The sequence below is a fragment of the Falco punctatus genome (genome assembly GCF_963210335.1).
Source record: "Falco punctatus genome assembly, chromosome: 4".
NCBI lineage: Eukaryota > Metazoa > Chordata > Aves > Falconiformes > Falconidae > Falco > Falco punctatus.
The window spans coordinates 12,940,568-12,967,875 of NC_137583.1; the positions used below are offsets into that span (position 1 = coordinate 12,940,568).

Genomic DNA, 27,308 nt, shown 5'->3' on the forward strand with positions numbered 1-27,308 from the left:
ACTGTAGCTATAATATGGCTGAAAGTGAGGATAGAGGGTAAGAAGCACTGGAGAGTGGCACAGTCCCTTGTTACTTTTAATGTCTGGGGCACTGCTAAGAAGTTACAGTCCCTGCCTTGAGTTTTCAGCAAATCACAGCATATGTTGTGCTTGTAGATGCCCAAAAAGAAAAAAAAAAAAAAAAAAGATTCCCAACAAAAAGCAAAGCATGGCATATTTCAGAGAGTTTCTAAACCTGCCTCTCCTATTACATAGCGCAATACTGGTGACAGGCAGAGAGGGGGACTGAGCTCTAATACATGCTAACAGAATATTGGTCCCATGTAAATGGCAGGCACTTCTGCTCTCACTGGTTAAAGCTTTGTTCTTCCCCATCTGCCACCCCAGTCTCAGATATTAAACACAATTACTGGACCATATCAAGACAAAAAAAGGCAAACCTTAATCCTTCCTTCGGAGATCGCTCGATTAATAGCCACAGCTATAGACACACGACCCCTCTGATCAGAATATAAGATTCTAGCTTGAGACCCAACAACCTGGAAAACAAAAATGCTAGAGTGATAAGGTTCACTGTGCAACTTGCTTATCTTTAGGCCCCAGATAAATGGAGTCACAGGAGTGACCCCTTCCCTTCTGTAGGAGAAAGCACAGATTATTTCTTCATCAGCATCCAGAGAAAAAGAAATGAAAATCCCTCTCTGAACTGAGTTTTATCTACACTCACACAATCAGTGAGATGTATTTCTGTATTCAGCTGTTACTGTCCAATAAATCCCACTTTTTAAATCAACCTGATTACTAGGCTGTAATCCCCCTATCAACAAATCCCTTATCAACAGCTGAGAAGCAGAGGTTTGGAAACTGGCAATGGTGGGCTGGAAAGGGAAAGAAATATGGAGACAAAGAATGGCAAGGAACATCTGTCCTGCACAGCTATGCTCCTCTCCAACTTTAACCCCACAGATCAATCTGGCACATACAAGAGTATGTGTGAGCCCTACAGTGTTACCGTTTAGCTGCACACTGAGAGCCTGCCCTAAAAGAAAAACAAAGGATGCTTCACTGGCATCCCACTTCCTGCAGTGCAAAAGGATGGCAGTTCTTTGGCCTCATCACCTGTTTTGAAAAGGGTACTGGGAACGGCATGTGTGAAGAGGCTGGGCCAAAGCAATGCCAAGAGAGACAATTTGAATAGCGTTCTGAAAGAAAGGTAGTTACAAATGAGGTAGAGGGTGAATCATTAGTGTGTTTCACTCCAGATACAAAAGTAGATATTGATGGATTGTTTGAACATTTCCAGATGAGCAAGTGAAAGGAAAAAATGCTTCGGCTCACCCTGAAACCCTTCTGTGTAGAGAAGTTTAAGTTATCAGCCCTGGGAGTTACAGCCAGTGTTTTCATTCATGCCTGCTCCTGCTTTTTACTCCAGCAATCAGCAACTGCACTCTGGACCAGGAGCAGTTGCACGTGGTGAAGGAGGTTGTGCACTTACCAAGCTGTGCCTGCCAGCTTCCCGAATCCAGCGGATGTTATCATGGTACTGCTGCTTCACAGATGTGCTCACTCCCAAGAGAAAGCAAGAAAGAAAAGAGGTTTTGAAAATGAATGCAATATGCTTTAAACTGATTTTATTTCATCTGACAGCACTAGGAAGTCAAATTCTACTCTTGGATGCAAGCATGCATATAGGAAATGCTATATAGAATCCTCTGTGCAGGTGACGCAGTAATATGGCACCATATATTTAGAGGTACGAGTTGTCACCCAGGAGACAGCTGGAACTGCCCAATCTTCAGCAAACTAAATTAAACCTTGCAGTGTAGCTTACACGTACTGTTCATTTCTGGTCACCTGGCTTGCTGCCTACTCCTTTTCTGAGCCTTTGCTGAGTTAGTAGCTTTAGCAAACTCCCTGACATTGGGTACTAAAGTCCAGCCTTGCATCAGGTAGTAAGTAACTCCTTTGAGCCAGCCAGTAGAAATTCTCAGAAACAGCTGGCAATACATACTTGAGGATAAAGTTACACCAACGCTGGGATATAAATTTATAGCACAGCAGTTGCTCTGTACTAAATGGCCCACGTGAATGTGTTTATCCCAAGATAAAACTGAGGTACGTTGCCTTGCATTACTAAGCACAAACTGCACAGAAAAACTTAACATGGAGTAGCTAGTTTAGGTGTAAATCCACCCTACACCTTGCTTAGATATATATATTGTTAGCTAAGAAGAGAATTATACATAATGGTTTTATATTCTCCAGCTTCTCCTCTCATTTATATCTGTGCCGTTCCATCTCAATCAGCCAAACCAAAGAGGAGTAAGAATAAAGATACTTGAAGTGACAGAGTGAAATGCAGCATATATCAGTCAGCTAAATATTGACCTCAGCACAATCAGCTCTCTCCAAAGGCACAGCACCATCTGTAGCAAATGAGCAACGAAAGGGAGAGGGGGTATGGAACAGGACAGAAACATCATCTTACTGTCTTAATTTTGGGGGCTTTTACAGTTACGCCTTTCCATGCAGGCTGAGTGTGAGCTCAAAGAGGTTACAGTGGCTGAAGAAGTTACTGCCTGTAGGCTCTTTCTGGATGGGGTAAGCTATGTCACGTTGCCTTGTCCTGAGCGCCATGGTCAGCTACCAGGGCTCAGCCTCAGCTGGCATGCGGCAACATGCTACGCCACAGTGACTGACCTGCTCATGCATCGGAGCTTCAAGTTATAAGCAGTTCTGTAGATGCCAAGATAGCATGTTCCCCAGCACTTTCCAGCGCTCACCCATTTTCAAGTCAAATCATAATGTACATATAATTTATGTTTGAAAGTCAGCCAAACTGGAGAAACGGCACTCTGCTAACTTGAAATTGTCCCTGATAACTAAGAAAAGTGTTTAGACTACTGTCTTTCTTTCCACTAGGCAATGTCAGCAGACATGCATAGTAAAACTAAAAGAAGGGAAGAGGAAAAGGCAAGATATTATATTTAATCTGAGTTAAACACATTGTTAAAGGGAAATGTAAAATATGCTTATTCCTGCAGAGGCAGACCTTCCGTACAGAAAGCTTTAATGATCCTAAAGCACTGACAGGTCTTTTTGGGGGTTGGCTCCAAGTGATAGCTTCTAAACTCTGCAATGAGGATTAACATGTCAGCTCTCAGCTTCGCAGGGAGTGAAAGATTAAACACTTGCCTAGTCCTAGTAGGATTGTGCTGCCATTCACAAGCTTTAAGGAAGCATCTTCTAGAAGGTAACGTGTAGTATTCACGTGGGTTATTATAGATGTTTAAATAGAGTTTGCAAGAGTTACCTTTAGAAAAGCAAATAGAGAATGAGTGCCTTTCTATCACTTCTATAAGCTATATCAGAGAGTACTTCCCATATTTTATACTTCACAGTGCACAGACTTATAGAAAAGATCTTACTGTCTGTTAATTCTATAGAACATATCCAGAAGAGAAGCCAGATGAGAACACTGGCTACAAGGACATATCTTAACACAGCACGTTTGTCCCTCCCAGTCACCAATAAACAGTCATATTCTCTATCCTAAACTGTGGTGCATCCAAAGTTAGATTTCACCAGCTATCCCTGGGAATCCTCCCTTTTATTTAGTCTTACTTCCTGCCATCGAAAAAAATCTTACACCTCCTTCTAGAAAGACCTTAAGTTTAGAGTAGTTCCATGTGTCTCATTTGCTAAACTGCTGCCTCCACCTCCCCAAACCAACTGGAATATGTTGTGGAGTCAGGCAAGCTACTGTGCTGCTTCTGGTGTTTCATGGGCCTTTGTACTTGTTTAGCGTTTGAAAGATACTAGAAAGCATTGTGTACTCAGAGAAACAGTCCTCATCAACACAGAGATTGGCTGCCTTTGCTCTTGGGAGATTCGTGTTGTTGTTATGCATCAGCCCAGTCTTCAAAGTACCCCAGAGCTCTTAAGTCCCAGTTACACTCCAATCATCAGTGCTGCATCTCTTGTGCAAAGGCTAACTTAAAAGCTCAGGTACCTTAGGAGTGGAAGCAGATAATAAAACTAAAAACTACGTAGGACTTTTTCCACAATTCGTAAGGTTTAAGCACAAAAGTTCTTCACAAAAGGAGAAGAATGGTTAACATTGGACTCAAGGCCAAGTCAAAAGTTTAGATGCGGAATGCAACAGAATTCAGAGTTTTCTCTCAGTCTTTGTAACAGATTCTTTTATGAAATTCAAAGGTAGTTTCAGATTTTAGATGTCTATGTGTGTGAGGATATCCAGACCCTGGAATCTGGTCCAAGCCCAGGTCCCATAGGAAGCAGACAGTGAGTGGAATACTCAAGAATATGAATCCACAAATGGCTCTTCATTTTCTGGCCAAATTCTGCTTTTATTTCTCTTTGAAATCCTATTCGTGTTGTCCTGCCAAATTCAGAAAATCCAGTAATAGCCTTGCCCTTTAGCCTGCTTTCACTTGTTGGAATTTTTAAATGTAATTTTTCATTTAAATTAAGAAGATACATGTGAAAGTTCAATGCTTTTGGTCTGTGGAAGACACTTCTCTCCGCAGCTTTACATTACCATCTATTTAAACAGCCACATACTGTTGTGTACGCAGTAACCGATTCATTTCCTAGTCTTGCAATGCAAACCATCCAAAATTTCACCCTCCCTTCAATTAAGCCAAGGGACCAGGTTTAAAAACATGGAAGTTTCAATATCCATAGAACAGGGTAGGCACTTCTGGGTCATTGCATTAAAAACACATCATGCTCCGCTGCTATTTCTTGAAAATGACACCTAAGGAAAGTTTAGGAGAATAGACGGGACCTTGCAGGGTCAGATCCACTCTATCAATAATTCACCTCTTGGGAGGAAGAGGAGGCTGAACACCAGCCTTATATTATAGGGAGGCAACAGTAGTTTTGTTTCAAATGAGACATATCTGAATGTGGTATATCCTTTTCAGAAACACCACCCTAGATCCTTGCAATGCTAACTGTTCCAGAACAAATAGGACAGCATTCCATTTTTTCACACTTTGATTCATATTTCAATGATGTCTTTCATGAAAGAAGCAATAAATATTTCATATGCTCTCCTCCCCATAAAATGTGCTTTAAATTTCTGATCCATTTCCTTCTGATCCCCTCCTTGATTCCGAGAAGCACAAAGCTCCAAGCTCTGGAAAGAGAAGAGCTGAGGACTTCAGTCATAGGGGACAAGGTCACTTGAGTCTTTGAGTCTGCTGTCCAGTTACTTGTAAAAGTAGACAAAAAGAGAAAGGAGTAGGGTCTTCCTCTGCAGCCTGGGAGATTGGGATTCATGTCTGCTGACACAAAATTAGCTTTGCCTCAGTTCCCGTTCACAAGCAGGGGATAACAGTAACAGCCCACTTTCAGGGATACAGAAAGACAGGGTAATCCCCAGATACTAGAGTATCATACCAGTAGTATTCCAGACTGGTTCCACCAGTGAGTAGAAGCAGCTGTCAATTTATTAACAAATATCAAAGAAGAAAGGCCTCCACATTGTAATCACAAATTGATGATGCTGGATGGAGCACCACAGCCATGAACCCCAGGTTTCCTGCCACCGATCTGCTTGCTAGGCTCTTAAAATCCTCCTTAGGTTGCCATGCCTCATTCACCTGTGAGACCGGGGCAAAGCAATCTGACTCCTTTAAAAAACTCTTGGAGGCCTGTTGAAAGATACTGTCTGCCTTAGAGTTTCAAGGTGACAAAGTGCAGGAAAAATCTGTAGCAAATTAAAAGAAGCGTGCTCAGCCAAAATTGCAACAATGGCTTTGGGATCAATAACCTCTCCGCATGGTGTTTTTACTTTTTACCTACTGGTTACACTCCTTACAGGGGTTTGAGAACAGCAAGGTTTCCTGCCCACAGGGAACAGGGAAGAGACTGCTTTCTGTGTTTTCAGCCAAAAGTTAACACACATTTCACAACTCTCAGACTCCTTTTCTTCCCAAAAGCACCCCCAGTGATGGGGGCACGGGATGGTGCCTTACCTCCCTGACGTATAAAGTCTTCCAGCACAGACATGGCAATTGAGTCAGTGGTAGCAAGATCCTGTGGGTCACCTGAGGTACAAACCCAGCGGAATGGCCCAAATCCCAGGGAAAAAATGTCCCTGGGAAGAGAACATGTTTCATTAAGAGATAGTTGAAATTCTTTCCTTATTTATCCTGGCTGCTAGCAGTGCTTTTCTTTCATTAGCTGGAGACGGAAGAATTTGAAACATTTTCAATGAACTAATCTAAACAGAAACATCAAGGACCATTAATTGAGAAATTTAACAGTGCTGTTTCACACAGCCATTGACTGGTGTAAAAAAATACAGTCAGGCCAGAATTCTGATAGGAATGTCAGGGAGTTCAGTCAAACAAGTGCATCATCAGATGAATTGCAATTTTTCTTTTGTTTCGTCAGATATACTCTCCCTGCTGCCTGGTCTTTCATCCTTAACCAAGGCTAACTGAGTGCATCTACACTATCAGACAAGTGTAGATTTTGAACAAGTGCCTGAGTCCAGACTCATTTGCTGTCCACATTATTTACACATAATAGTAAGACACACTTCAGTTGAGTACCAGAAGAAGAGATCTCATCTGCTGGGTGCCTTACTCTATGTTCAAGCTCCTGTTCACATGGTATAGGCAAGTTAAGCGTGAGTCAGAGGCAAAACGTGTTATAAACCCAGTGTAAACCTGAAGAGATCTCCTCAGCTCCGCTTTCCCTACAAGCAGTATGCACAGGCTGGGTAAGAGGTACAGTCCTATTTCAGATGTGGTTTTAACTTCACTGTAGGCATAAGTTTTTATGATTTGGAATTGAGCTCTACTGCTCAAGAGACAAGCTCTTGGTTTTTTTAGCACCTAGAAGTGAAGTTGCATATAGTTATAGGCTGTGACTTGACTGTTCTGTTGAGTAGAACTGCTTAAGAAAAACTGATGCAACAAAAGATAAAATGCAGGTATTCATGTAAAGGAGTGAAGAGTTTTGATTTGGCAATGTTTTAGCTTACTGTTCACACATCTGGCATCTGCTTTCCTAAGACCTTTTAATTCTGAAAAGGATAAAGCTTTACACCAAATTATCAAGACATGCCATGCCTTTCACAAAAAAGTATTAGCAAAACCTCCTGCTGTCAGAGTTTACTTATGTTAATCACATATAATATGTCTCTCCAGGTCTGACTCTTCTTTTCCTCTGCACACAGGAAGATGCAAGGAGTAACTCTAAGGAAGCCAACAGAAAATATGAGCATGACGCTTACAGCCAAAAGAGCATTGTCCTAAACTAGACTGGGCATTACTCCAGAGTGGAGAAAAATAAGACTAACTCTGGCATAACACCTGCGAGATCAATGTTCCTACTGCTGTTGACTCCTTTTTGTAATTTATAGAGCACTGCAAGATCTGCACTAAGACGGAGTCACAAGGCACTTGAGTGCTTTATTCCAAACTCTCCCCAACATACCCCATGATGTGCTGAACATAGGAAGGATATCGAAATTCTGTTTTATTGCCTCCTCTTTTCTCAACATCAGCACCTATGAAAGAATTTTAATAGTCAGTGACTTGATGAAGAAAAACTATAAAATGCAAAACCAGAATGCACCCGGGTTCCCATGAAGGCTCTATCTCAGCCACAGAGAAGATCAGGGGTCTTACAGAAAGGGAGAGGCTGAAGAGTTGGCATAACACAGCGGCCAGCCTTATCCTACCAAAATGTACTGCTGGGAAGATGCATGCAGGATTGTCTTTGTTTCCACCTAACAACTCCAGAATCTACTCACCAGCCCTTTGAGCTTCCAAGAGAAAAGCATTGCCATAATCCCAAAAAAACATGCCCTTATCAGCTAGTTTGTTAATAGCAGCCACATGTCTCCTCAGACTGAAATAAAGAAGGAAACAGTTATTTTTGAGATTGATAAAATATCAAAAAGAAAAATACCATGAACTCACTAAAGACATGGGAGTAAGGGGAGACAGACATATCTGAAAGACCCCAGAGAAATCCAGACATAAACCCATACAACATCAATTGAGATGCTTTCAGTCTGTAGTACCTATTATCCCCAAATCTTGAAGTGATTTAAACTCATCAAGGGAACGCCATTAGTCAGCAGAGAGAAGCCATGTCTTTCAGCAAAGAAACGCAGCCAGCTCTGAGAATGGAAGGTAATAACAAGAAACAGCCTCCACAAAACTGCAAAACAGTATAAGAAGTTCACAGAGAAAGTGAGTGGACACAGAACCAGAAAATGGCTGAACATCACTGTCCTGGCCTCTCCCCTATCCAAAACAGCTCAGTTTTCCCTTTGCCTCCAACAGTGGACCATACCCTTCTGTGATACCATTTCCACATAATATTATCTAGTTCCAATCTCAATGCATAGTTGCATATGGAATTGTACATGCATAGGTGTAACCTCTTGGAACTCTAGAGAGATAAATCAATGCCTAACAAATTAAATCAGAATTTTTTTTGGGCTCACACCTAGATTGTCAGAAATTAGTCTCTCCCAGAAGTTTACCTTTCTGTTACCTTTGTCTTAAGAGTAGTATGATACAGAATTGGGAAACTGGAAAGGTCCTTACAGGTCCCTCATCCAAAGTCAAATAGATTACATGCCCATATTCCACCTTCTACTGGAAAAATGTCTCCAGCAGGAATGTTCAAGGTGAACAAATCCAGAGCAGGAGCCATAAAGTCTTGAAAGTACCAGCTGAGAAAAACGGTACAGCTTGTTCTGTTCCACAGTTCTTTATTTCTATATAAATTGTGACAAATTGCTTCCTTTATAATGCCCAATTCCAATTTCACTTGCAAACTTGTAAATCAGGAGTAGCTCCCCGAAATCCAGATGCTGGATAGAACTTATATTTGCAGCAAGATGGGAGGATTGATTGGGAAAGATTTTCCGCTCCTCATATCCTTATCTAAAAAAACGTTGGAAGTATGGTAGGTTAGATGGACTTCCTGGCTTTTTATGCTATATTCAGTGAACCTAAACCTACTGGTAGCCTATGTGAAATTGTACTTATTGTCCCAGATTTTTAAAACCTAATACAATGTAGGAATTTATAGAAGTGATGTAAATCATTAGTGTTCAGACCTCTGATCCTATATGCTACAGACTATAAAATGGCGGGTAAGTGATGTCTGCCAGATTCTGAGTGATAGCTGTGTAAGTACAAAGCTGGGAGTTATTAGTGCTGTAGCTTTACCCCAGATTTCTACTGAAATATCAAAGACCAGAAACTTCTTGCAAGAATGACAGAGATCTGATGACTTGCAGAGCAACTAAACAAAAGGTTAAAAACATGTATCACCAAAACATTTACCTCTCTTGTACCAGGGTCCGGTACTTCCCTGGATTTGTGGAAAGAAGCTGCTTTGCTTCCTCAAAGCCAAGCTGTACTGGATAGTACCCGCCACTGAATGGGTTATGACACGAAGTTTGGTCAGACCCCAGATCAACTAGCAGCTCTCCTGTTGTGTCCAACTCATATACTAGCCTTTCCCTGGGGAAGACAGTGAATGGAGTGTTTGAACAGAAGCTGTCATTTCACATTCTAGCTCCTCTTTCAGGTGAAATTCTTCCATCCCAAGAGGTTATTTATAAAGATATGCCCTTGGTGGGCTAAGTGTTTTAGCAGTCAGGAGATGGGAAACAACGGTGACAATGTAGGTGCAACTTTTATAATTCACATTTATCTGGGCAGGAATGGTGGTAGACGAGTCAGATATCAGTATGACGTACCAGTCTCACTGGTCAGTATCAACCCTTTGTATATGGTGACAGTAAGATTTACTATTGGATAAAGCCTCAAGAGTGCAGGAATTTCTATCCATCATCTGATTATTTTTATTCAATCAGCACCTACTTCTACTCTTCACTGAAGTCAAAGACATTTCCTTGCCAACCAATTAGCATATGTTTAGAAGGAAAGGGATAAATTCTTCCTTCATCCAAGGAGGAATCTTAGGGATTTCTTTCCCTGAGAAATTAATTGTTCCATAAGGAAAGGAGCAGGTGCACGGGAAGCAACTGGGAACTGGAGCACGTGGATGAAGACCCCTCTTTTGACAGTTTTCACGAGCATGTAGAGTAATGAACTCAGCACTACATTTAATGTCTCTTCTCTTCCAAGGCTGGGAGCCAGTTCCAGGTTGACTAACAAGCAAGAGCATTAGTATATCCATTATCCACATATACTACTTACCATAGATCTACCACGTTCCCATGGTAACCCAAACTAAGGGCAATTTTATTCTTTCTTGCATCTCTAGAACAGATTAAAAAGATTAGTTGAGAAAATGCACCTCATGTAATTCCATCTTACAATGTACAAATCACATACAGAGTCAAACCCAGCAAAAAAGTCTATATGTGGTTTCCAACACTCATCAACAGATCTTTTAACCTTCATGTAAGTGTTAATCACTGGTTCCAGAAAGCTTGAGTGATGCTTCAAGTGTAACTTTAATTGTAATTGCTTTATGCATATTCATGGAACTGAATGAAGACACATTTAACATATATAAACGATATGAAGCATTGTTATGACTTGCAGTAAGCACTGGTAGTCACTAATAATGACTGCTGCTGTTTGGAAGGATAGATTCACATTCAAAAGCAGATTCAGCATAAGAAGAGGCGTCCTTCAACCACTTCTATATGCACACTAAAATGGCACAATGCAGAAAGATGTCAAGTGAGGATTAGGAAGCAGAGGGAGACTCACTGAATAATGCTACAAGTCATACCTAAGGCGAGCAATGCAATGGTCCAGGTTGTTAGAGATTTCCATCAGCCATCCCTGCTTGTAACGTTTCAAAAGTGCTGCTTCATCAACCTAAGAAAAATAGCAGACATCTTAAAACTTCTGTTTCCCCTATGCAGTCACTTTTACCTTTAGATTTTTCAATTAGCCTGCAAGGAAGAGTAGCAAATAGGTAAAGGGAATAGCCCTGCCTTGGTCTTAAGAACATAGAGTAATTGTTCAAATACTTATTTTTCACCTCTGATTTTTTTACACTTTGCTCTTTTTTACTCCAGGCTCAAAGCAGGAAAAAAAGACTTTCTGATACGTCACTTCTCAAAATATTTTACAAACCAAATATTATCATTAAAATTGTACAAAAGGTAAGAATAATTAACATTAGCAGAAAAATATTATTGTTTCTTTTCATGATTATATTGAAAAAAACAAAAGCCAAAAAGTTTCCAATTTATTCTTCAAATTTAGCTATTTTCTGTGGAAAAAAAATTCTTTAATTAAGGAAATATTTTCTTTGATCAGCTCAGAGACAGACATCTCTGCAAGTTCCTTCAGGATGAAGCAACATTTTGCTGAATAAAATCCTCACTCTTGTTCTTCAACTACTGGTTGAAAATCTCAACCAAATATGGAAAAGAAGAGGAAAGCATTTTCTTGTCCCAGCTGGCTAATGCCTCTAAAAAATGGAATGGATCAAAACAAAACTACGCCTTTAATTCCCTCTTGTTTGAACTTTGAAGCTCCAAACAAGCTCAGTCCCAAATCTGCACCCTCTTCTGGGCTCAGCTTCTGTGTGTGTCAGTGTGTATATGCATAAAAGACAGCTGGATAAAAATATAAACAGATAGACAAACAGTGGAGGCTTTGGCACAGGTTCCATATTAATGGTTCATTGTACAAACTTGCAAATCATTAATACTTTTATAATGAGCTATCAGTGGCATAAAGCAAGTGGCAAAATTAATTCAAGCCAATTTACTGTGGTAGTAGCGGATTTAAACACCCACAGTGGTGTGTGTGCATAAGAACACATCATGTATCTTGTAGTATTTCATTAAAGCATTTTTACTTCTTTATAATCCACCCCCGTCATTTTAATTCTATAATTTCTCATTAACAAAGTATTTATATGTAAATTAAATAAATTCTGTATTCAGGAGTCACTTGAACACCAGGAAACCTTTCTTTCCTAATTATTCTTAGCATGAGAAACCTTCCATCATTTCCCACATCAGTAATAAAGCTATCCTTCCAAAACCCCAGATTATGATAATATCAGTGTCACTGCCAATGGAATTATTCAATAAAGTCAGGTGCCATGGGGAACAGCTTCTTTGGGAGTTATTTAAATCAGCACAGGCAGAAAGATATTAAATGGTCTGTATGAATTACAGGAATTGGATTCATTTAAATCTCAGCATAACACAGATCAGATCTATTTAGATTTGTTTCCACATCCTACATATTTTACTTCAGCCCTCTCTGACAGTCTTAGTATTGCAGGCTTGTTAGCATACTCAAGAAAACTAGCTTCTTTGAACCACACTTTCAAAGATATGCTTGCTTTTGATCAACACCTCAGTAGTTTAAAAAATTGCACAAAGATGATGAGCTAATGTCACCTCCAGAGTAACCCTAGAGAGCTTAGCGCAGCTCAGAAGAGAGTCTAGCCCTCCACACAATTATTTCATAAAATTACAATCTGCTTCATGTCAAACAGAAGAGGTAAAATACTTGCACCATTAATCCCTTCTGTCTAAGCTTCGGAAGCCCTGGCTGACAAAATGACATCTCTTGCACAATTCATCAATTTGCATATTTGTCATTTGATGATATGTCATCAATTTGACATAAAAATGTCATTTGCATAAATAGTTCCTTAAATAAATAATATGTACATATATATAGCTATCCACATGTGCTCCTGAGACTCATTTCCGACAAGGATCATCTCACAGGAGATAAAAACCAGGCGATATTCAGTCTCCTGAATAAAATCATCTGCAGCCATAGAGATGAAAAGGACAAAGGACTGCTGCGAATAGCATTCACTGGAATCTTTCCTTGGTATTTTAGCATTTGAAAGATCATGATGACAGAGTAGAAATCTGAAAAAAAAATAATTTATTCAATAATAACTTATTCAATAATAAATTGAATAAATATACTTCATCTGCAGGGAGTGCCTGATGAGATCTCAGATACATGTAAAAGTCATGTGTTAATAAAACCACTTTTGCACCATCTTTGTAAAACAGTTGAAATGCTAACCTTCCACAAATAAGGCCTGAGCTAGCCAGAGCAGGTCAGATTTACCGTGTGCCACGTGGGCAGTTTGAGCCATTATGTTTTGAATTTTAATTATAATTACCATTGGTCAGATTGCAATATTCTTACGCTTTTCATTACAGCTAGTGACATGCCCACAGCAGAGGTTTGCCAGCTCATTCTCTCTATAAATGACTTTGGCTGAGAAAGCGAAAGCCCCGCTCCAGTCAGCTCTGACTGGAGTTGAGTTCTCAAAAGCCTCTCTTCCTCTGGAGCAGTAACAAGAGCTCATCACCTGCAGACAGTCAAAAGAGCACAATGCATTTTTGTCAGCCCTGTATCTGCTCCGCCAAGAATGTTTCCCCAGTGTATTGAGTTCAAAGGTAGTCATGAGGAAAGCAATGCATGGAAATGTTTATTGTTTCTCAACAGCCAATATCATTAAAGATATTCCCTACCATTTTCACAGAATTGCAGGGCAATATCTTCTGTTAAAAACTGTTGCAGTGTTTCTGCAGTCCATCTTTCTGTCTGATTTGTTAGAACAGAACATATGACAAGCATAATAGCTGAAAAATGCAGGTATTAGGAGAACCTAATGTTACTTTTTTATACAAAAATGTATTTCACTGAAAACTTAGAAGCATATGCACTTACCAAAATTATGATGTTAGCGTTCTGCATTACATATTATAGCTAAGGATATCTATAGATCCACTGGATCCTATCATACACTATTGCGATTGCTTGGACATTAACAGTCTTTGATTAACAGATCATTAGATTCTCTTTGTTTATGGGATGAAATAGCTGGGCTATTTTAACATATTTGGAACAAAGAAACATTACGTCAGGCTGAAAGACTCTCTATAAAGAATATATGCTGTGGGTGAACTTCAGGGTAAAGGGAAAACGGTAGTACAGAACTTCCCCCATCCATCAGCATTCTCCCTTAGCAGAATTTACCTTCACTGTCTACAAACTGGGATTCTCATGTTTCTAATTAGCCTCACCATCTTCATACTGAAGCCAACTTTAAAATTCCCAGTTTTACAAAATCCCATTGACTTAAAGAATCACAACACCAAGCAATTGTGTTAGTCCCAACCTTGATGAGTGAATCATACAAACATTTTTAGCGAGTACTTTCCATTACACCCGATAAGGGTACTTGAGGAAGTAGATTCATTACAATGTAACTAACAGCTTTTTAACACACTTTTTTTGGCAAAAGAGATGCAGTTCCCATAGGAGTTGGCTGTGGAAGTTACACCCTTTCACACATGAAACGAGGGTAGCTCAAGCACTGAGAATGGCTCACCTGACAGCATCATTCTGCATTTTTTTGTGAGGCAGTCCTAACAAGTTACAGTCCATAGAGTCCCTTAGAGTCCGACCCAGTGAAAACTGCTCAGCAATGGAAAGGACAGACGGACCTTAGAAAAGCACATCTTTTTCTGAGTTTGCCTTGTCAGGGTTACTTGAGGAACATGTCAGATCAGGCGAACAAGGGTTCTGAGTCAGCACATGAAGAATACAAGAAGGATTGCTCTCACCTCTGCGATGATCCCCACACACCCAGCAATGACTGCAGCCTTTGCTTGAGCCCCACTCATCCCTCCGAGACCAGAAGTAACAAACACCTTTCCAGACAGGTCTTCTGCCTTCAGGTAGCGACGGCCTGCGTTAACCACTGTGAGCTGTACACAACACAATATAGCAGTTATCAGGAGCTATTATTTTTCCTGGAGTTTCTGAAACATAAAGATCTTCTGTCCCTTTTGCAAACGGAGTTCAAAACTTGGGGGTCATTGGGACCACGAAACTGTTTTAATCTTTTAAGAAGGAAACGTATTACAAAGTGATGCTATGAAACCATCTGTCCCAATTATGTTTATTTCTTTCCTACAAAACAGAATAATCAGTGGTTCCCAACATACTGCTCTTGGGGTAGAGAGACTTATTCAGGATGGTTGCAAAAGACAACTATGGAAAACAGCTAAGAAAATATTTTTATCTAACATTTGGTCAATTCATACTTCACTTATTGTAGCTGGATATGAGCTCAGACTGAGACCTTGATATCAGATTCCTTTAGGTCTGTGTTCTGGATAAGATGCCATGGACTATCTGAGTGGAAGGACGCTAATTTTTTAAGAAGCAGGCAATAAGAATTTCTTTGGTATCCAGAATATCCTCTCACAGCAATCCAATCCACCCCAGGCACCAGCAGGAGATATCCTGCTCTAAAAAGTATCAACAAATAGACCTTTCCCCAGTTTCTTACCACAGTCCCATGGACTATTCCTTGAGGCCCAATGTAGCAGTAGCTCCCTGCAGTCATCTGACCATACCTAGCAACAGCAATGAACACAACGATACCACATGTTACTCAGACTGGAACGAATTCTGTATGTGTCTACATGTTTCCAGTACAACAACAACAGAAAAGTATCTGTGCTTTGATTTGTTGTTAAAGATCTGCTATTATCTAATTTACAACTTAATAGGGTTTATTCATTAGCAAGGCACCAACATGTTTTCAGAGGACCATTTAGCTCATTAAATTGAGTTTAAAAATACATGGGTCAAAAAACTGAGTGTAAACTTGTCTTGGCATTTAGCATAGTGACTAGGACACAAGGACACTTTTTCACCTTGTTGGCACCTTTATGCCATTGGTTTTCAGTGGCACTCTTGCTTTAAGTCACAGCTGCCTTTGAAGTTTTTAGCCCAAAATGGTTGTCAGCACTCCTATGAAATTCCCAGTAAAGTGGCAATGGATATTCTCTATTCATGCTCCTTCATTTCTTCCAGCTTCCTTATCTGTCCACACCCAACCCTCCAGTGGTTTTAACTTAGTCTTTCCATAGTACACAACAGAATAACAATCCTGTGCTTATCAACTAAATCAGCAGTAAAAAAGCAGGTTAAAATCGTTTAAAAACCCAGTGATAACTCTCTACTTTAGAGCTTTCTCTTGGTGTGAAGGAATGTTTCATAACTCGCATTTTCTGTAGATTGCAAAACCACCACTGCAAAGTGGAACTAGCCAGCGCTATAAGTAGGTTATGATTAAGGCTTCAGGCTGTAATTCAGCCAAGCCCCACACATAAACCTAATATTAATTCCTAGCAGACCTCAATTACATCCTTATATGTGTGGCTGAACATAACTCAAACTCCTAAATAATTCCACTTAAGTGTGCATAATGCTTTGCAGCACCAGGACTTTATGCAGCACAGTTGAAACCCATTTGCATTACGTATTTTAACCAACCACTGCTTGATGTCTGAATTACATTTTAGATAAGTATTTGATAAATTTTATTAGTGAGATATCTTCTTACATTGTTACTCCCAAAGCAAACATCTTCTCATATTCATCTCTGGTGGAATAGTTGGGAATAACCTAAGAAAACAATCAAAGGAAAACCCACATAAGCAAATCAGAGATTTAAGCAGCTCTTTTTAATAGCCTACATTTCTCTAACTATGGTCACACACATAGAAAACCAGTGAAAAACAAGAGGAGTAGTTCAGGTGTTTTATTCCATGCATTCTAGTATTAGGGAAAAAAAAAAAAAACAAAAACAAAAAAGATGTCTGTTCTTTCTGGCAGTGTGACTGCCATGCAAGTTTTAAGGAAAGCAGTTCTCTAACCACAGAAGTAGCCTGTAGGGAGGTAGATATTGAATGGCTCAAAAGACTGGCAACGAATCAGTATGTTCACTTGTCCAGCTTGCCTTCCAAGCAAAGCAGTCCAGATACCTGACCATCTGATTAATAATCATCTGTTTGCCTAATCGAGGGCTTTTAAATCTTCCAGACTGAGCCTAGCTGAACTGTTTTGGTCAAGAACACATACAGCGCAGGCTCAGTCAGAGCAGAAGTCATCTCATCAGGAGGGGACTGTGCCCTCCACCACTGCAGAACAGCACACTTGAAGTCAGAGCATCTGTACCGGAATAAATGCTGCAGAATTTTGGACCCCAGATTCTCCTGTGTGCTGTTGTAAGTTCAGGTAGTATAAATAAAATTTTAATTCAGCAAAACACTTGAAAACTAAACAGAAGAGGAGGAAAAAGAGGAAACAAGATGCTGATACCTACCATGCCATTAGTAATGATTAATCGAGGAGCATCCCGATGGCTGGGAAAGAGTCCCAGAGGATGTCCACTGTACATTACTAGTGTTTGCTCTTCAGTCATCTCTGACAAATAGTGCATTACCAACCAGAACTGAAAGGAAAAGCACAGAAACTGAGGGAATCTTTACATCTTACATTTATGTTTCTTTGTGAAGCTGCTAAACTGAGTGTGAAGGCAGCTATGGAGATAATGAGGTGTATTCACATATGGAATAACAGCCAGAGCTCTCAACACATTCTTGCTTTTAATAAAGTCTGTTAAGAGATATCACTCAGCAGGAAACATAAATCACCAACTAGCAAAAGTCTGAATAAATTCCAGAATAATTTCTCCAGTACAAACCCCAGAAATCCTTCATTTTTAAAGCCATTCTAATTTTATCTTGAGGTCAGCCATTTGGATCTGGCACTTTTCTGGCAATCTTTCAAAAGGCAAGCTGCAAAATTTCCCTATAAAAGTGATTAAAATACCCATGCATAGTATTGATCCTAACCTGAAATGGGTAATTGAGCATCTTCTAGTGCTCATCATCTTTTCAACAAATGGATATTACAATGTGCACTTAAAAATGAAATAATTTTTGTTCTCAAAGAAAAAAAATCCGCTTTCATTATACACACTGAAAGAAGTCCTTGAGGCACCCAAGAGTATGCAAATAAATACATCTCAGCTTTGTCTGCATAATTCAGTAGTTACTCTTGATGTATGCCAAAAAATAGGCTTTGCTCATCTAAGCTGCCTATAGATTTGACTCACGTCCATCATTGCGGATCACAAAGACCATTATATTCCACGGGACTTTTAGTATGTGACAACTAGGCCTGAGGAGAGCTCTCCCATGCAATACTAGAATTCAGCAATAGCTTGAAGCTGCAGGTTCTGTAGGGACACAAAGTTCTGAGAAAAAAATGGCACCACCGATCAAAGAGACAGCAGTATCAGTGACAAGTAAACAAAACCAGTTGTCACGGGCACTTCACCTCTGTGGTTGTGTCTTCGATCTCAATTAAAAATAGTACAGATTTGAAGCCAGCCATTTCTAACCCAGCTGATTTCCCAAGCTGCAAGTTAAGTTGAACAGCAAAGAGTTACTGGAGTTACTACCTTGTTTTTTACATTTTGGTTTTGTTCCATAAAAAAATCTTGAACAATCAAATTCTGGTCCTAGGACAGAACAGGTAACTAGCTGAACTCTCAACTCTTTAGTAGGCCAGGAAAAACATTGTTATAAAACTAGAAGCTGTAAGATAGATCTTTTTGCATTGAAAGGCACAACTAGTAAGAAGGAAGCAAAGGCCTTTCCTAGCTTAAGGAACAGTTCTGTTGTCTGCAGGCTTGTAAAGTTAGCTCTGGACATGGTTTGTTCTTTTAAAATCATTCAGAAGAAAGCACAGGTCTGCAGGGATGATATAAACCAAACTGAACCTTTTCACTAGGAATTTTGCAATGATAGATTTCCAAAAAAGCATGTTGTTTTCAAGCCACAAAGAGAACAAAATGTTCTGTCATAACTGAAATATTCATGTGATTGCTACCCTAAGTAAGCAAAAACAAAAAGGTTTTGTTTGTTCTGCTGTGAAACAACTGCAGGTCATAGCTCTGGCTTGGATAAGAACAAGAGAAAAGAAAATAATTTTTTACTTTGGCAGCCCTTCTACTTCACCTTGCAGCCCTGCACCTGCCTAAGGGATGTCAGTCCAGTCAAGGCTGCTATATATTTCACATCAGAAATGCTGTAAAACTCATGTAGTTAACAGGTATTAGTTAACTGGCATTTACTAATTAATACACAGAATAAAGAAATGGTGTGCATTGCCATGGTGCCTTTCTTTTAAAAGCAGTCAGAACAGTTTTACCTCAAAAGCTGCCTAAGACTTCCATTTAACTCCCATTTACCAGATTAGAAAATGAAAGCATGAGTTTTCTTTTAGCCACAAATGAAAAATCACAAACTGGGAGGAAAACCCAGGTCACTCAGTCCCATGTTACAGTGAGGAATCCATTCCTGTCCCCTAACTAGGAACTATATTTGCACATTAGTTTTGCTGTTTGTTTGGTTTTTTTTAAACAAGCAAGCCAGATTCAGATAAAACTAAAAGTTGTATACATTATCGTTTATGATAGAAGTTGGCTCCTTAAGCCAGCTTTTGCTTATGTAAGCTGCAGAATCAGAAAACAACATCTTCCCAGCCCTTTGGGAGTGATGCTGCCCTTCAGGGTGATGTAGCTTTTTACCTGTCATTTCTGCTCTGCACTGCAAAACTCAATGCCACATCTCCACCTGTCCCCGCTCTGTGGCCTTGGGGCATACTAGAGGCTGTAGGGATGATGTGGTTTTGGCATTTCAGAATAACCACCTTTATCCCTATCCATAGTTGCTCAGGATGGTTGTTCACTAAATGTTCCTCCTTCCACTACACACCTGTAGAGCGTTCAGACCCCAGAGAATATTTTTTTTCTTGAGAGAATAAATTGAGCTCATACAAAACGTGTCACACATGTTGCTGATGCCAAAGGTCTACTGAAAATGTTTCCTACGTGCTTTTCGCAGTACTTGGATTAAAATAAGTGTATGTATTGCCATTTTTGGCTAAAGAAGAACAGAGATTATACAACTACACCTTAAACACCCCAGCTTCAATTTTAGACAGGCTTTTACCCACCTGCCATTTTTTTCAGAAGATCAGGGATAACATTGCTAGGCAACACAATAAAGTGCACTATGATCTGGCCAGCTAGCATGTAAATATTTACAGCTAATCTGATTTGCTTAGAAAAAGACTCGGGATTGCACTTTCTTAAATCAAAACCTTTTTTTTTAGTCCACTAATTGTTTTGAAAAATGTTGCAAAAGTACGAGAAACAAGCAAGCAAAAGATAGACTTTTTTTGTTTCCTAGAATTCATTTTTACTCTAAAAGTATCTGTGTAAAACAAACAGACACATTCAAATGCATCAGAGAAAGACCAAGAACTGGTCTTTACATCATCAAACACAGTTTGGTATGTTTATGGTATTATGTTTAGTATTTCTGTTGGGCTGCCTGTGTTCTCCTTACTAAATAAAGCTCTCCCATCTATGCCGTTCGTAACTGAGCATTCCTATATCCAGACAGGATGTTTTGGAGTATTTTGAGACAACGATTGCCAAGAATTATCACAAACTGCCTAAGCAGAATATGCATGGGGGAGGGTAAAACTGGTTTCATGAAACAAGTTGCAAAAGCAGCAACGGCCTACCTGCGCCCAGTTGCTGAAGACCTGCCCATTTCCTCCGTAAGTGACAAGCTCCTGAGGAAACTGAAAAGAGAATTTAACCATAAGGCAAACACTTTTCTGAAACATTTCATGCTATCTCCAAGCAATTTTTGTAATCTCAGTAATAAATCTCTTCTAGAGCATACAGCATCAACACTCTTTAGATTATCGAAATCAGAAAATACCATCCTAAAAGTGATAATTCAAGAATAAATTAAAAACCTTTTTCAAAATGAGGTGTTTGTAATTGCTATAATGGTATTTTGGATGCAGAATACTACAAAGTGATTGCTTAATTGCAGTTTCTGTATCAGACAGACATCCAATAAACTCCCTTAAAGAGGGACTGAGTGAGCTTATAGTTTGGTTGCCACTAGCCTTTAGCACTGGAAGAGTCTATGACCAGCGGGGCATAGCTGCATGGCCTCTCCCCTGCCGTTTGCAAAAAGATGCATTACACTGGGTAGTGCTTGTAAGGACAGACTCTGGTCCTGTAATCCTCTGGTCAATCGGTCCTTGAGGGACAAGCTTTCAAAGATACAGGAAGCATCAGCAATAATTTTTCAGCGTGAGTTGTAGGAGCAACATACTAGGACCTGAACTCTACCTGTCTCACAGACAGCGACCAAGCTCCTGTATGCAGTGGGAACTGGAATGAGCCTTGCTAGTGTTGCTGGAGGCCTCAGAGGTCTGCATTAGGACCAGGACCCACTGTGCACAATTCAGAACTGCACAGCAGGAAACTAAAGAACTTAATACAAAAGATGCCAAACCTTAGGAATCAAAATATAACCGAAAAGAAAAGCACAGAATCACATTCAGTCCCTTGCAGGCTTCGTCTCAGAGAAAAGGATGTTCTAGGACATCACCCATAAGAAGGCTGCCTTGGCTCCTCAGACATTGGCCTGCTTGGCTAACACACACAGCAGCCAGCTCTACACATACAGGGGCTGGCAGGTACCCTGGGGCACAGGACCAGCAAAAGGCTTATCAACAACTAAAATTCTATTCAGTTCATGGAAGGAGGATCATCTGCACAAGGATTAATTTCCCCTATATGCCTCAATTCTTCAATTTTTATGTGAGCGCACGTACAGGAAGCAACATGCAGATTTGCTGCTGCCCTGTGAATCCAGGTTCCTTATTTTCACCGTACCTTACCTGAGCCACCGAGGGATCCAGATTATTCATGATCATCAACATAATGGCAGCAGCTGATTTGGTCTTGCACGGGTATTCTGCTATGGGGTACGCTCTGAAACAGTAGTCACAAAAAATTAGAAGAGATACTCTGACTCACAGGGCAACCACAACAACATACCCCACAGAAATACCCCCGTATGCCAACACATTTGTTTGGGTTGCAAGCTCTTATTCAGGAGGGAAGGGGAAATAAAGAAAAAAGGAGAAAAGTGCAGATCTAAAATTACATAAATAACTTCCCAAACAAATCAGGTTTTAACTGTTATCAAAACTAAGCAAGGGGGAAAAACTATATTCAGCTTATTTGCTTACTTAGTTAACCCCAATCAATTATAAATATGGTGGCCAAGAGCTCTCATTGCTTTTTAACTTCACTATTTTGGGAATCCTGGAACTGGCCTCTGTGACACGGTTGCCAGGCTAAGCAGCCAAGTCTTGCAGTGCCAAGGAAAACAGCATCAGTGGAAGTTGCCTTCAGGCCCATCAGCCCTTGTTATTTAAGATCCTACTAAGAAAAAAAACATCCAGCTTGAATTTCAGACCCAAAGAAGCTCTCAAAAACTGAACTAGTTTGGAGAATATGGGCCTTTTTACTGAATAAGATGCATTCCATCCACAAAGCTGAGAGGTAAGGTACACTCACAAAGGTATTCTGAGTCAGGTTTCCTAGCACTAACATGCTTCAGTGCTAACTGCCACAATCATCTCACATACCTTCTCCACCATCTGTTTGTCCTATCAAATTGCTCTAAAATTTCTGGTCTTAGATTTATACTGCAGCTCTTCAGGCAGGAGCAGTTCCTTTGCTGTGTTTCCACAGGTCTTAATACAATTGTGCCGAGGTCTCCAAGGTATGATACCAAAAGGAAGTGAAACCATTGATCACGAGTTTTGCTCTTTGCCTTTCTGCAAGTAACAACTCCATTACAGATGCTGGAAACTCCTAAAGGTAGATAGGATCATTTGACATGGTTTCTAAATGATCTTCCTTTTATTGAACCATAGACATTCAATGGCTGGACTCTTGCTTTGTAGAGGGAAGACAGTTACACTGAAAAGGTTAGGCTAAAGAGTGCCAACTAAAAAAAAAAATTGGACATCCACTGACCAGTTCATGAGCCAAGATCTGGAATGTATATTCTACACACTTAGCAAATGGGCTCCTCCCATAATCATATGCATGCTATCCTAGCTTTTTACATCAGGATATTAAAATAAATGCCTTGTAGTCATTGCCAAATGAGGAGGGAAAGCATTTGAGTTTTTCCACAATACTTTTTTTATTAGTGTTTTCTGCTTTTTTAAGCTTGATGTGATAAAATAATAGGACTTCTGTGGAATTATACCAATTCATCAAGAGGTGATATTTCCACGTAATATTGCTCAGAACATAAGAAGCCCAGAGTTCAAATATCGGCTGAGTATGCTGGTACAGGAACATGGCTGTTAAATGGAACAGAACCAAGTTGGACTGTGCTCCCTGGGACATGCAGAACAAAACTCAAATACTACCAGACTACAGAGAACAAAAGGCACTTTCTTAATCTGAAACTGTAAGAATCTCTGTTGAGTGATGAGTGAAACGGTCACAAAGAAAAAAATATTCGAAGCTATCAAAGAGTCACTGATGCCAGTGATGGAAACAAGCTGGTGGACTGTCTCATGCAAGCCCACTTGGATGGTGCCCACATCTGTAGTTCAGGACTAGGGTTCTCTGAAGTCCAGCTCTGCAATATCTTTCAGACAGTCTTCCAGGTGTACTTCCTTAGCTGGATTTTGCAAGAGCTGACCCCAAACTAGTACGAACAGCACAGAAATATGGATATCTGTGGAAATCAGAGTGCTTTCTCATTGCTTGTTTTATTCAGATTTCTGTATAGACATTAACCAGGCCCCTGCTGGATGCAAAAAGGAATCAATCAGCCTAAAAAAAGCAGCTAGCCCCTGGCAGCCCTCTCTAAAACTGTTCTGCTCCACAAATATTAGCCCCATCAGCTCTAGAATGAAGTGATGCTCCAAGATCAACAGGCACAGCGTATTACAAACCAGGGTCAGATATAGGTTCCAATGCTGGAAATACATACCATCTTTCTTTTAAGGCCAGAAAGCCTTCTCTGCGAGACTGGGAAAAAACCAGCCACTCACAGCAGTTCTCAAGCCAACCACTCATCTAATCTTACCTCTTGGTTCAGTTGAGACTTGACACACAGCAGCTCTGGACTATTGCAAGTTTTTTGCCCAGGTTGCAATCAGAGGTCTCTGAGTAATGTCTGGCCTCTAGAAACTAAGACTTGCCATGGGGCAGAGCGTTTGGGATCTCTGTGTATGGTAAAGCTGGCATTATCAAGCACACAACTTTACACCGTCCTTTTCCTGTGTTGAGTGGTGCTGAGCTTTCCAGCAGTGAGACTGTCCTGGCCCTGCCACAGCCTATCCAGAAGGGTGCACACCGTCTGTCCTAATCCCATGGGACTGTCACGAGGACAGAAAACAGGATGAAAGCTGGAGAATGAAGGGTCACTGTTATGCACCTTGATCGAAGCGTATACCAAAACATTCAGTATCCCTCGCTGGAAATGAAACCACTGCTACCTAGTGATACACAGAACATCCAATTTATTCAGCTGATGCACTTCATTAGTATGTTATGACATGACTTCTACAAGAGGTAAATTAGGACACAGCAATGTCGTTATGTAAAGGTCAGTTCCACAGGTGAAAGCTGGTAAGGAAATGGCAGCCAAATACAACGTGAACCATCTAGTCCTTACCTCATCTCAATATCTGGAAAGAATCTGTACATATAGATATGGCCGTATAGCCTGAGTTCTTCACCAAATTCCGGTGCCAGCTTCTTCTGTATTTCAGGTGGGAAATAACGCAAGGCATTGCGCAAAGCCAGCTGCCAAAAAAAACCAAGAGAGACAAATTGAGGTAAAAGAGAAATGGAGGTGAGTGGTCCTGAACTTTAATCAGACTGAGCCGGAAGGTTGCCTAAGCTATCCCAAGGGTGGTATAATTCAAAAGGCCAAGCTCACACCAGGGGAGCTCCATTCCTGCTTTCCTACTCAAGTATTTCTACCTGCATCTTTCCTTGTAGATTCAATTTCTGTACACATGTAACCCTCCCTGTCCCACCCCTCTGAATCTGCATGGAGAGACCTTAGAGATGGGTTAAATAGTGCTCAGTCCTATCAATATCAGACATGGACAAATTCCCTCTGACAGTGCTAGGGGGCACTGAACTACCAAGGAAAACATTGTTCAGAAATCCTTAGACTGAGACCCTGAACTCCTAGAGACACTGAAGACCATACTGTACTTCCCATTCAAAAAAGGGATCTTAGCCCTGAGTTCTGTGACATACTCCCAGATGAAGATGTTCTTGGGGTAAGTTTTATTAAAGATTCACTACATTTAGCATCTTAATGTTTTGCAGAGGGTGGTGGTTTACATTATTTTATTGATGCTACTTCCAAATTAGCTGAAGTGATTACTAGGCACCAAATTAAATTCTGCAGACGATGCTAAGTGGCTTATACTCCCTATTGCCTTCAAAGACATCACCCATGGTTTGCAAAGTACAGTATGTCCTTTTAGATGAAAGAAACCATAAAGAAATCATTATCTTTAGTAACAGTCTGTTAAGTCATGTCTCTGTATTACATGTTCCGTTTCATTAAAACCATAATGAGAATAGAGAACTTGTAATCTTTAAAACAACAATTTCATACAAAGATGTTAAAAGATCTTGTCAGTTCCCTGACAAATGGTGACACTATCCAAACTACTTCTAGTTGAAGGGATTCACAAATCATATTGAACTTCATATCTTCATTACACTGATTTTTAATGGCTGTGGAAAGGATAAAAAGGGATCAAGCTTGTTTCCAAATCCGATCACAGTCTACAAAACAACCAGGAAAGCCCAGTTTTGGAGAGGGTTGGGTATAGCAAGAATTCCCCATGTTTGTGACGCTTGCCATTGGCACTTCAAAGAGTTATGGAAGCAGGTATTTTCTGGAGGAAGGGAAGGGGTGGGCTGTAGTACAGACATCTAGAACAAAGACAGGTAGATCCATCCAGTCTAGGTATCAGCCCCATCCATCCCAGTAAGAAGTCCTGAAAAGTTCTATAAAGCCCTCAGCTCAGTAATAAACATCCTCATTCAACACAACTATGGTCTGGCTCTTATGGATAGAGCTCTCCAGTCCTTTCATTTGAGCACGCTGGCCTCACATACCTTAAACCACACGGAGAACAACATCTCTAAATCTAAAAACGCCCCATATCAGGAGACATTTTTGTTGGCACACTTGCTACTGAACAGGCATATGGGTCAGACCCTTTCAGATCAGTGAAGCTATACTGATTTACACCAGCTGTGGATCAGACCAGTAAAACGCTACAAATCAGATTTGCCATTCCACACAGAGAATGACAAGGGGGGGAAACCTATTTACCAGACGGGAAAATGCAAATTCCATCTTCAAACACCATCTTATTCTTCTCCAATTAGATAAACAATCATTTTTCAAGTGATCATTATTAATAAATACAAAAATCCCAGCTATATCCACACAATGACAAAATATGTGGGGATTTTCAAAGTCAATCTCAGAGGCAAGCAGCTATCACAGTGGATTCTAGATATTAAGGAATTTCTAAAGTAAGAATAAAATCACCTACACCCCTAACAACAACAAAATTGAGAGGAAAACATTGCCACATTTGGCATTTTGGCTGCCTGTAAGAACTACCGAGAACTATCAGGATGAGTGTTTTGCTTCCAATTTGGCAAGGCTCACTCATTCTTTGATCAATGTATTATTTATATTATAATGAAACTGATGGGCAAATATTTCTCTTAGCTCTAAAAATACAAGCAAGCAAAATCTGTTTGGATTTTCAAATAAATTCACTTAAACTGAGCCTCTATCCTATTAATGTTACACATTAGCAGAAGCCTGAATTTTGATGATGCAAACATTAATGAAACATGAACTTGGATATTACACGAAGGGTGGGAAGGATGCCTTGGATGCACAGACAATAGAGATCTTATAAAAGAGGACTAAGACTGTGGCTTGTTTAGCTTAACTGAACAAAGGTGACATTTGATTGCTGTCTCACTGCAGGATAAATGTCAAAGCAGGAAGGAGCTTCAAGGAAATGCTGAAAGAGGAATAACTAGCTGTGAATTAGCCATAAAAAAATGTAGTCTTGAAATTAGAAAAATTTAAATATAAGAGATTCTGAAACAGTCTCTCAATAGGAGAGCTGAGGTGCTTAAAATTGCTTAGATGGAGCCTGACTGCTTTATGAAAGGGCAATTGCCATTTACATCAGGAAGAATTTTGCATATTTATTATTGAGTCATAAACTGAATAACCTAGAGAAAAGCACTCAAGAAGCAAATTCAAATAGGCTGATCATCATGCATCTGTGGAAAGGCAATACAAGGTCATTATTCCTTACATTTCATTAAAGCACCATATAAAACATTACTATAACCTTTAAGTAGGATGGATTTACCTATAACTGACACATTGCATTCTGAATATTAGATGTTGTGCATTTGATATTTAGGTGTTCTTCCTGTTGGTAACTTCTACTGACAGAAGCTTAAGCTGCACATGCTCA

At 40.0% G+C, this 27,308-nt stretch overlaps 1 protein-coding gene across 1 annotated transcript in view; it reads right to left on the reverse strand.

The window, feature by feature from the left end:
• Window positions 1–27,308, reverse strand: part of UROC1 (urocanate hydratase 1) — a gene marked incomplete at its 5' end in the record, with an annotated part of 47,321 nt that overhangs the window by 11,897 nt on the left and 8,116 nt on the right. Inside the window, 15 exons of the mRNA XM_080385705.1 lie at window positions 441–539; window positions 1,496–1,566; window positions 6,006–6,127; window positions 7,477–7,549; window positions 7,796–7,893; window positions 9,348–9,527; window positions 10,230–10,292; window positions 10,774–10,862; window positions 14,612–14,755; window positions 15,343–15,409; window positions 16,405–16,466; window positions 17,167–17,295; window positions 20,445–20,504; window positions 21,624–21,717; window positions 24,437–24,567. Coding sequence (XP_080241831.1) covers window positions 441–539; window positions 1,496–1,566; window positions 6,006–6,127; window positions 7,477–7,549; window positions 7,796–7,893; window positions 9,348–9,527; window positions 10,230–10,292; window positions 10,774–10,862; window positions 14,612–14,755; window positions 15,343–15,409; window positions 16,405–16,466; window positions 17,167–17,295; window positions 20,445–20,504; window positions 21,624–21,717; window positions 24,437–24,567 — 1,482 coding nt within the window. The remainder of the gene's footprint in view (window positions 1–440; window positions 540–1,495; window positions 1,567–6,005; window positions 6,128–7,476; window positions 7,550–7,795; window positions 7,894–9,347; window positions 9,528–10,229; window positions 10,293–10,773; window positions 10,863–14,611; window positions 14,756–15,342; window positions 15,410–16,404; window positions 16,467–17,166; window positions 17,296–20,444; window positions 20,505–21,623; window positions 21,718–24,436; window positions 24,568–27,308) is intronic.